We start from the raw sequence: 11,415 nt of genomic DNA on the forward strand, positions 1-11,415 counted from the left end.
ATCTCTTCTGTTGTGGAAGGAGCAGCAATTTGCCCTCACTGGGTAGACATTTACTCTGGATATGGATTTGCCTTCACTGCCTGTAATGCTTCTGCCAGCACCACCATCCACAGATTTACAGTACGCCTTATGGACCTTCATGCTATCCCACAGAACATTTCTTTGATCAAGGGATTAATTTTACAGCAAAAAAAAATGAAATCGTAGGCTATGCCCATGGAATTCCTCCACTTGTGTCAAATGGAGGAAAGGAACAGAAAAAAAATTTTTTTACAAGATAATAATAAAATTTAAAACTGAGCTGTTCAAATGTTGCTGTTTTTACCTGTCCTTGTCCAAAAGTGGGACATTCCTGAGGAGAAGAGGAAGGTTCCACTTGTTTCCTTAAATCGCCAAAAGCCTCAGCCCAGAATTCAGCACCCCCTACCCGCCGAATTCTTGCAACATTATTTCCTGGTTGGTTGATGCCAAGGCAAAAAGACATCCTTTTAATGGTTAGAGAGGATCAGTTGCTTAAATGATTTCATGTCAGTGTTGTATTTATGGTTTTACAATAAAATGACCTTTAGAAAAAAAAAAGACGTGTACAATGAAGACAACAATAAATTGCTGAAAAAATTAAAGACACAAATAAATGGAAACACATTCCATGTTCATGGAATGGAAGACCTCATACTGTTAACATGTCAATACTACACAAAACAATCTATAGATTCAATTCAATCCCTATGAAAATTTCAATAACATTTTTTCGGAAATAGCAAAAAACATCCTAAAATTCATATGGAGTGTCAAGAGATCCCAAACAGCCAAAGCAACCTTGAAAAAGAACAAAGTTGGAAGGCACATTTCCTGATTTCAAAACTGTTGCAATGCTTTGGTGCCTAGAAGAGTGTAATGCTGACATGAAGACAAACACAGACCAGCAAGCAGAATAGACCCACCCCGTGTTTCTGTAAGTCAGAGTCTTCGCAGCCTTGGATTCGGCAGTGATTTCTTGGCACAGGCAACAAAAGAAAAACTGAACAATGGATTTCATGAAAAATTTTAAATTTTGTGCATCAAAACACATTATCAAGGGACTTCCCTGGTGGCGCAGTGGTTAAGAATCCACCTGCCAGTGCAGGGGACACGGGTTCGTGCCCTGGTCCGGGAAGATCCCACATGCCAAGGAGCAACTAAGCCCCTGCGCCACAACTACTGAGCCTGTGCTCTACAGCCCGCGAGCCACAACTACTGAATCCCACACGCCTAGAGCCTGTGCTCTGCAACAAGAGAAGCCACCGCAATGAGAAGCCTGCACACCGCAACGAAGCCCCCGCTCGCTGCAACTAGAGAAAGCCCGCGCACATGAAAAGATGCTCAATGTCACTAATCTTTAGGGAAATGCAAATCAAAACTACAATGAGATATTACCTCACACCCATTAGAATGACTTCTATGGGGAAAAAAAAAAGACAATTACAAGTGGTCATGAGGATGTGGAATAATTGGAGCACATGTGCGCTGCTGGCGTTGGTGAGGATGTACTGCTACGGAAAACAAGGATTGTGATCCCTAAAAACTTAAGCCTAGAATTACCATAGGGTCCAGCAAGTCCACTGCTGAGTATATATCCAAAAGAACTGAAAACAGAAGAGAAGATTTGCACACCCACGTTCTCAGCAGCACTGTTCACAATAGCCAAAAGGTGGAAGCAACCCGCGTGTCCACTGATGGATGAATGAATAAACAAAATGTGGTCTATACATACACATGTATATGTGTACATAATACAATGGAATGTTACTCAGCCTTAACGAGAAAGAAAATTCTGACATAGGCTACAACATTATGACCCTTGAGGGCATTGCTCCAAATGAAATAAGACAGTCACAGAAAGACAAATACTGGGGCTTCCCTGGTGGCGCAGTGGTTGAGGGTCCACCTGCCAATGCAGGGGACACGGGTTCGTGCCCCGGTCCGGGAAGATCCCACATGCCGCGGAGCGGCTGGGCCCGTGAGCCATGGCCGCTGAGCCTGCACGTTTGGAGCCTGTGCTCCGCAATGGGAGAGGCCACAGTGGTGAGAGGCCCGCGTACCGCAAAAAAATAAATAAAAATAAAAATCAACTATGGCCTCATGATGGGTTACAGAAATAATGCCTCTGGCAGCCATGAAAATTTTCTTCCTTTCGTGTTATGTGGCTGTGTATGCATATCACTGATAGCTTCTTTCTCTCCTTCTTCCCATTATTTTATAGAAGGATTGCAAGTGGTGGTGAACCTTAAAATTTAGTCTTTCGGCAACAGCATATTCATATGGGACTGGGCCTGAATTTATGGAGTCATTAACGCAGTCCAGAGATGGATATTGTAACTGTATCCCAGTGATGGATGCAATGACTCTTGGGACTTTGTGTCCCCCGTGGTTTGGGATGAGGGGGAGAGCATTTTCAATTTAGAATAAATAGTTACATCTTGTTCAGTAGAAGCATAACGTTGTTTCTGTTGTTGTGTGTGTAGAAGTGTATGTATGGGTGCTTAGCAGTCAAAGAGGGGGACTGCTATTATTCTCTCTCCTTCAAACCCTACCCTCTGCTTTCTGATGCTAAGGCAGGGTCTCTGCAAACACATTTCTCCTTTGCCAACTAGCTGCCTGTTGGCATCTCACCAAAGTAGGAAATGGATGTCAATCGGAAAGCTGGAGGAGGGAAAATGCACTCATTCTTCTCTGTTTGCCAGTGAAATGGTGCTTCACTGTGAGTGTAGCAGGTGATTTCAACAGCAGCAGTGGATTCCGGTTTGCAGTTTTCCCACATTTCTAGAACCAGCCTCACTGCAATCCTCCTCTGGAGTACCAGCACCAGCGCCCTGGCGCCCTCTCCTCAGAGATGTTGGACCTCAGCTCTTGAGGCCCCTCCATCCAGCTACTGAGGCACCGGCACAAATCAGGCATGGCCCTTCCTCAGAGGCCTGCCTCTCGGTTCCTACAGGATCCCTTCTCTAAGCTTCTAAAGTTTAGTAATCTCAGCCTCTTCCCTTTGTTCCCCCAGCACTGGGCATGGTCGCTGCTTCCTGAAATACCAGCTCTGAGATAAATTATTGTCGCCTTTTTGCTTTTTCAGTTTTCTGATACCTGGTGAATAATTCTTTATGTTGAATTCTCTCTGTTGAAATAATTAGTCTAGTTTCCTTCTTCTGAATTGACTGGTACATATAGTAAATGAAGCAGTTAGAAAAAAAAACGAGTAAGTAGCATGTGTTGGCTGCTTCAGGCTCACTCTAGCAAAGTCATAAGAAAGAAAAACTTGAGGCATGAGTTAGCTAGACTGGAAGCAAACCAAGGAGAATAAAGATCTGGCTTATTTATGCCACCATTGCCGTGAAGGACTGCAGAGGCGCTGCCCGGATTCTCCTTCAACAGGCTTGTTGTCTCAGCTGCTGGGAGGGCTGTTGATGGACAGACTTCAGCTGTCAATCAGGGACTACCTCAGCGTATAGAGCAGGCTTGCTCAATATCACACATCCAGTGACTGACCTGATGGTTGGCCACTCTTACCCAACTCAGAACACCTGAAGAGCCATGCTAGTTCGGAGACCCCTGTGGGGTTGGCTGGGGCCACTGTCATGGTCGCATTGCTCAACTCCTCCCTCTGCCCTCCTACTTCCCTTCCCTTCCTTCAATAGCTGTCGTTCCCCAAAGCGTCTCTTAATGTGCGTCCTGCATGCTAAACTCATCTTAGAATCTCTTCTGAGAATGTATCGACTTTTTCTTTTGTGAATTTTGGAGTAAACCAAAGATAGGTAGAGAAGGAACTAGAGAAAGAACTGGAGCGAGAAAGAGGGCATAAATAAACAAGATTAGGAACAAAGCAGAGGATGTAACCAGAGATGCTAAGGTTACTCAAAATCTTGTAAGAGGTTGTTATGAACAATTATATGCCAATACATTTGAAAAGACATAGGATGTATAGATTCCTGGAAAAATACAAACTAGGAAACTAAGAAGAAAATGTAAAACCTGTAACAATGAAATACATTAGAAATCTTTTCAAAATAATGGATTTACAAGCAATACCTGCCAAATATTGAAAGAACAGATCATTTCAATCTCACACAGAACCTACAGAGACTAGAAAAAGAGGGACTGGTCCCCCACTGCGTTTTTGTATATGTTAACCTAATATTGATACCAAATGCAAACAAGTGCAGTATAAGAAAACTATAGGCAAGTCTCATTCGTAAACACAGAGGCAAATTTATGAAGCAAAATCTTAGGAAAACCGACTTATCAAATGTATCAAATTTATAGCAAATAACAGCCAGTTGGAGTTTATCTCAGGAATGCAATGTTGGTTTAACATTATAAAACGGATTAGTAATCATCCATGTTTGATAAGCTTAAAGTTTATAATCTTGTCATCTAAATCAAGTCTAGTGAGGATGAGGCTCTTCTGGTGTAGTTCCTTAAGTAAACAGCTGCTCAAATATAATTTCTCTTGGCCTGTAGATCCATGCAACTAAGAGAAAGCTTATCCGCCTCTCCCCTGCCACACATACCCCGCATATACAATGGTGCAACTGGCATAGGAGAGCTGCTGTAGACATTCCTGTTCAAAAAGGGGGGCAGATGGGAAACACAAAAGAGTCACCAGTCCATAGCAATTCTGAAACCCAGCCAAGAAATTCCTTGGTTTGGTCTTAATCCTGGAAATAATCCTCCACTGCTTCGGGCTTTGTCCTCTGAGCTCTTTATTCTACCCTCTGAGTCATCCTTTTATTTTTTAAAAAAATTATTATTTTTTTAAAATGAAAGATAGCACATGTTTGAAACCAAGTAGTTTTCTCAGCCTGCTTCCTTCCAGTAAAATTTTGGGTGACCGGGGATGGGGAGGGGTGATTCCAAAATCTCCGTTCATTTTGAACTGGCTCTGTGTCTTTTAGTCCAAGCTGGTAGTGCTTTTGCTGATACAATTCTTTCAAAAACTTTGTGGATCACCTATGATTTGAGGCTAACTCCATTAGAGAAAAGATAAACCCACAAAAGTCTTTGAGATAAGCCCTGCTCCACCTTGGGCTCCTACTGACTTGTCTGAGGAGCAATACCTAGGCCCTGTTGTTTGACTGGGAGGATTTGTGGGCTCACCTCAGTCTTCTCAAGAGACCCATTGTGTGACTGAACAGTACTCTGAGGTATCAACTTTGAACTTTCTGAGGTCTTAGTAAAAGCTCTTACAGTCACACCCTTGGCTTCATTTTTAGACCAATTCTTCTGGATTTGAAATCCACTTGGAAGTCATTTCTTAATTTTAGCCCCTTTTGCCATTTGGAGAAACTGGTAATTCTCAAAACCATCAAGTACTTGTTCCTTTTTGTTTACCAGTTCTCTCAATTTCTTTCTTTCTTATTTCTTTCTTCTCACATTTTACTATAAGCAGCAAGAAGAAACCAGACAGCAACTTCTGCACTTTGCTTGGAAATCTACCAGCTAGATCATGAATTTCAATGGGCACCTTTTGGGAAATTCCATGGTGGTTGAGTGGTTAGGACTCAGCACTTTCACTGCTGGGGCCCGGTCAGGGAACTAAGATCCTGCAAGCCACGTGGTACAGCCAGAAAACAAGCAAACAAACAAGGGACTTCCCTGGTGGCGCAGTGGTTAAGAATCCGCCTGCCAATGCAGGGGACACGGGTTTGAGCCCTTGTCCGGGAAGATCCCACATGCCACAGAGCAACTAAGCCTGTGGGCCACAACTACTGAGCCTGCGCTCTAGAGCCCACAACTACTGAGCCATGTGCCACAACTACTGACCCACAGCTACTGAGCCCATGTGCCACAGCTACTGAAGCCTGTGTCCCTAGAGCCCCTGCTCCACAACAAGAGAAGCCACCACAATGAGAAGCCCGCTCACCACAACTAGAGAAATCCCGCGCGCAACAACAAAGACCAAACGCAGCCAAAGATAAAAAAATAAAAAAATAAATAAGTAAATAATAAAAAAGCCCTATTAAAAAACAGTGGGCACCTTTCGGGCTCTCCATTTAACTACAGATTTGGCACACAGCTGCTAAGCTTTCTGCCATCCCATAACAGGAAGCCCTGTTCTTCACCTCCTTTTGAACCCTCACTGACAGCATCCTCAAAGTCCAGCTTTCCCCTGATGGTCTGTCCATGGTTATGTAGCATTTATCTAACAGTCCTCAGAATCCTCCTGGCCTCTGCCCGCAGCCTGGTTCCGAAGCCAGTCCTGCACGTTTAGGCATTTGTCTGACAGCACCGCATTTCCAGTTACCAAAACGCTGTGTGAGTTCTCTGTTGCTGCGGAACAAGTTACCTTAGAACATAGTGGGGTACAAAAGGAACAGGTGTCATCTCAGTTTCTGTGGCTCAGCTGCGTCCTCTGCTCAAGGTCTCCCACAGGCCACAGCAAAGGGTCAGCTGAGGTGGCTGTCATCTCAAGGCTCAACTGGGAAAACATCCCCCTCCCGAGCTCCCTCATGAGGCTGTTGGTGGGTGTCAGAGCCTCTCTGGCTGCGGGCTGGAGACATCAGTTCCTTGCTACAAGGTGCTCTCCACTGAGCTAGTCACAACGGGCCAGCTTGCTTTTCCCGGAACAAGGGCTCTTAGAAAGAGACAGAGTGGGTGAGCAAATAGAAATCAGTGTTTCTGGAACATAATCTTTTTTTTTCTTTAGAGTTTTTTAAAACTTTTACTTTACCTATCATATTTAATATTTCCAAGACTAAAAAATATACAACGCTTCACAAATTTGCGTGTCATCCTTGCGCAGGGGTGGAACATAATCTTGGAAATGACACCCCATCACTCTTGTTATGTTATATTCCTTAGAAGAGAGTCACTAGGTCCTGCCCACACTCAAGGGGAGGGAACCACACAAAGGCATGAGAACCAGGAGATAGGGATCACTGTGGGTGTCTCAGAGGCCAAGAACCAAGAAGAAAAGGACAGATCACACAAGTTTAAAAGCAGGCAGAAAGAGCGGGCATTTCACAGAAGAGGAACTCGAATGTCATTTTAAAACCTCCAGGGGCTTCCCTGGTGGTGCAGTGGTTAAGAATCTGCCTGCCAATGCAGGGTACACAGGTTCGAGCCCTGGTCCGGGAAGATCCCACATGCCACGGAGCAACTAAGCCTGTGTGTCACAACTACTGAGCCCGCGCATCTAGAGCCCGTGCTCCGCAACAAGAGAAGCCACCACAGTGAGAAGCCCGCGCACCGCAACAAAGAGTAGCCCCTGCTTGCCGCAACTAGAGAAAGCCCGCGCGCAGCAACGAAGACCCAACGCAACCAAAACTAAATAAATAAAAAAATTTTTTAAAGAAATTTAAATAAAGAAATAAAAATAAAAACCTCCAAAAGAACTCTCAGCATCACCAGTTCCCTGGTGGTCCAGTGGTTAGGACTCAGCGCTTTCACTGCCATGGCCTGGGTTCGATCCCTGGTCAGGGAACTGAGATCCCGCAAGGCACGTAGCAAGGCCAAAAAAAAAAATCTCAGCATCGCCAGCAAATCTGAATAATACAAACTGAACCCTAACACGCTGGTGAGAAAAAGGTCTATCCGTGTCCTGAGTTGCAGGGCATTTGGAGAATCAGAAGCACTCACCCTGCTTGTGGGTAAGTGAATGTTCCACACTCTTTGGAAACCAGCTTCATATTCCCCAGTGCTAAACAATGGGCTTGTGATTTGAACACCACTTTGGAGCTATCAGGTTGGCTGCCACAGTTTCATGGGTCCCTCTACGTGGGCACAGTGCTTCCGGGTAACATGGTACCCTGACAAGTGGTCATATCGGCCACTTGCAAATTCACCGTAGAGTTATTTAGGCCTCAGTTGAGGCCAGAGGGACTGCAGGAAACTTGTAAATAACATGCATAGGTTAGAAATTAGAAATGCAGGAAGAGAAAGAAAATTAGTGTCTGGGTCTTTAATTTTATGTGTGTGTGTGGGGGGGGCGCATATTACACCCAGAAAGCTGCTTCATACATATTCCTGAGGTCACAGGAGCTGATCACGTGAGCCCGATCATTCCTGTGTTGACCAGTCAGTCAGGAACACCCCTGGGCTGTAAGCCAACACTTGGATCTGAGTGGTAGTCTGAGATGGTTCTAGTAATTTAAAGGAAGAAATGGCTATTTGTGTATTTTTTCCTGGATCAGGCCTGATATCCAGAGGGCCTGGGATCCAGGGACACAGAACCTCCCCGGAGGCCTCAGCATAGGCAGGTAGAGTCAGAAAGGCAGGGCAGGCAGGGCGAGGGGAGTCGCCAGCTGGCAGTCCTGGGGCCCCAGCTCTCAGGGCTGGGAAGGGGCTGCTGTTCACCCGCCCACCTCAGCCCCACCCCCTGCTTTCTCTGCACCGCCCACACCCAGTCAGGGAACAGTCTTGGCTCTATAACCTCTGCTTCTGCAGGAGGAGGGGGCAACTTTGGACAAAGCTGAGGCCAGGAGATGCTTCCTGCCTGCCCACCACGCCACCGCCCCCTCCCCTCCTCCCTGTGTTTGAACCGTCCCCTTGGAGAAATGATGGTTCCGGAAAAGGGTGTGAGGTAATGCTGCCAGGAGTGACCCCAGAAGACAGAGGGTCAGAGAGTAGTGACTTAGCGGGGTTTCAAGGCTTCAAAAGTAAGCACCCCAACTGCCCCGGCCCCCAACATCCAGGGGAAAGAGAAAGGGATAAAAGACAGGGGAGGTCCCGGCCTAGCCCTCTCCTGGGGGGCGAACTGGCTCTCAGGAACTGTTAAGTTCTAAAATACATTTTTTGTGTTAAAATCCATTCTTCTAGTCAAACATCATATACAATATAAATAAAACTCCCAGAGCCTTGTATAACCATCACCTTATAGATAACTTTCCTTTAACAAAATTATTTCAGATCACAGGCATGGAGCTTTCTTGTTTACTATTTTTACAAGTTTGCTTAAATGGCTAAGTTAGGTTCCTAAATTTGAAAATTTTGTTGCAACGGCTGAGGTAAAATTGTTAACTTGTGCAAATAAACACAAGCAACTCATATCAAAGACCAGTTTTTAAAATTATAAAACAATAATATTTTTAAACCAGTACAAGAAAAGTCTCTTCTATCGTTATGTGAAAACTATGCAAAAAGATTCTTCACGTTTTGCTCCTATTTCAGTACCCTTGTCACTGTTAAACTAGGCAGGTATTCAGACAACATATCCGACTCTGGCAAGTGACAAGGACAATAACACTAGCTGCAGAAAGCACTTCTGCAAAAACACAAAAAGATGTGGTGCCATTTTCACCCTAGCAACTAACTTCTCCGGGAAAATAACTGAAAAGCAAAGATACGGTGTATGGAAACTTTAGGAATTGTAGCTTTAGGTTCTAGAAAGACAGATATTAAAAACTATCAACTTCGAGAGTCATTTTATTTTCACTTAATTTACAGATGCAGAAATCGACTAGATGTCAATTACAAAACTGAAGGCAGAGCTGAACTATCTTTGCCTGAGTACACAGTTGATTTTTCCCCTCCCAGGGTATACAATATCCCTTTCAAACCAATGCTATGTATGTCATAACTATATTTAGAAATACGCAGAGAGGAAAATATTACTGCTGCAATTCAAGGCTGTAAATGAGAGGGGAACACATGAAAGCCTCATGGATTGGAAAGCTTCGATTTAGGTCATGTTCCTCAATCAATGTCAAATGTCAGATGACATTTGAAGGTGTTAATTATGACCAAAAAAAAAAAAATCCTGCAACAAATCCCACTCGAAGAAAAGGGTAATACTCTCTCCATACAGGAAAAAAAAAATCGATTTTTAATTTCTTCTTCCAGCACTGTCAGAGGTAAACAAAGTTTTCGACAAAATATTTAAGAAGCTCTGGACAGTCTGAAGCACCGATCTGAGTCAATATATAGAAGCAACCACTTGTTTACAGCTGGATAACTTTCTTCAAAAAGGCAGAGGAGTAAAGTGAGCTTCAGAAATCAAGAAAAGCGATGAATGCAGTAATCATGAACCGTTCGCACATCAGCCGATGAACCTTTCCGATGGCCACGTCTCCTGCGCGTTGGTGGGGACGGCCGGAACCTCTTCCTCGGGCGGGGCCAGGGCCTCCATCTCGCGCACCACCTGCGTGAACACCTGGTCCACCATGAGTTTGCTCTTGGCCGTGACCTCCAGGAACGGGCACCGCCACTCGCGGGCCAGCGCGCGGCCCCGCGCCGTCAGCACCTGGCGCTGGGCGTCCAGGTCGGCCTTGGTGCCCACGAGCACCAGCGGCACGGCCTTGGGCCCCCGCAGCCGGCCCATGCGCTCCCGCAGCGGCCGCACAGCCTCGAACGAGGCCTCGCTGCACACGCTGTAGAGCACCACGAAGCCGTCGCTGTTCTTGATGTACAGGTCCTTGAGGGTGACCAGGTGCTCGGCGCCCACCGTGTCCACGATCTCCAGCAGGGCGGGCGCCGCGTTCACCTCGATCACCTTGCTGAAGAGCTCCTCCACCGACGGCTCACACTGCTCGGGGAAGCTGCCGCAGGCGAACTGCGTGGCGAGCGCCGTCTTGCCCACGGCCACGCTGCCGAGCAGCACCACTCGGTAGCTCTTGGAGGGTCGCGGCCCCAGGCCCGCCATGGCCTAGGCGCGGCTGGCTGGACGCGCAGCCGGAGGAATGGCGCGCGGAGGCGGGGGCCGGGCCGCCGGGGCCGCGGGGGGCGTGGGGGCCGGGGCAGGGAGGGAGAAGCAGGGGGGAGAGGGGCGGGGACGAAAGCAGAGGGGAGGGACCCCGGGGGCCTGGCGCGCTGGCTCCGGCGTCGGGGCCGGGGTGGGCGTCCTCCGTCGCGCCCAGACCTGCCCCCGCCCGGCCCCGATATGCTCCCTGCGGCTCAGAGGTCACCCGCCCCGCCTCCAGGACGGGGCCCCCCCGCCCCCCTCTCCGGACCCTGGTTCCCGCGCCTGGCGCAGCGTCTGCCCCGCCCCCGGCCCGGGCGGTCTGGCGCCGGCCTCCCCCTACCAGCTCCACGTCCCGGCCTCCCTCTCCGGTCGGTCCCGAGCTGCCAGGCCGCGCTCCGCCTTTCCCCCGCACCCCGTCGGCCTGCCGGCTGTGGCCCCTCCCTCAGTCCCCGCTCCCTGCCACCCGTTCCTAGGAGAGCCCGCTCCGCCCGGGGGACCAGAAGGTAACCTGATCCCTTCCACGTCAGCCGGGAAATAGCAGCATTTCTCCACCATTTCAGATCCAGTCTCGTGGCCGGAAGCCAGACTGGCCTCGCTCAAGGTCAGGCCTGGTGGGCCTGCGCCGCTGGGGCACCTCTCCCGGCCGGGAGGACCCCATGGAAGGGGGAACCGGTGAGGGAGCTTCAACCGAGGGCCCCAAGTTGCTCGCTCCTGGCACCCATTCTGTGCCCCTCGTGCCCCTGCCTTCACTCTGGCCCCCGCCAGCG

The 11,415-nt window shown here is 47.8% G+C and overlaps 1 protein-coding gene across 1 annotated transcript; it reads right to left on the minus strand.

Moving 5' to 3' along the window:
• Positions 1-9,377: 9,377 nt before the first annotated feature.
• On the minus strand, positions 9,378-11,030 carry LOC308614183 (ras-related protein Rap-2a-like). Its single transcript, XM_081228400.1, has one exon. The coding sequence runs from the start codon at positions 10,607-10,609 to the stop codon at positions 10,007-10,009; it is 603 nt and encodes a 200-aa protein (XP_081084526.1). The 5' UTR covers positions 10,610-11,030; the 3' UTR covers positions 9,378-10,006.
• Positions 11,031-11,415: the final 385 nt, after the last annotated feature.

This window comes from Mesoplodon bidens (genome assembly GCF_964165515.1).
Source record: "Mesoplodon bidens genome assembly, chromosome: 3".
NCBI lineage: Eukaryota > Metazoa > Chordata > Mammalia > Artiodactyla > Ziphiidae > Mesoplodon > Mesoplodon bidens.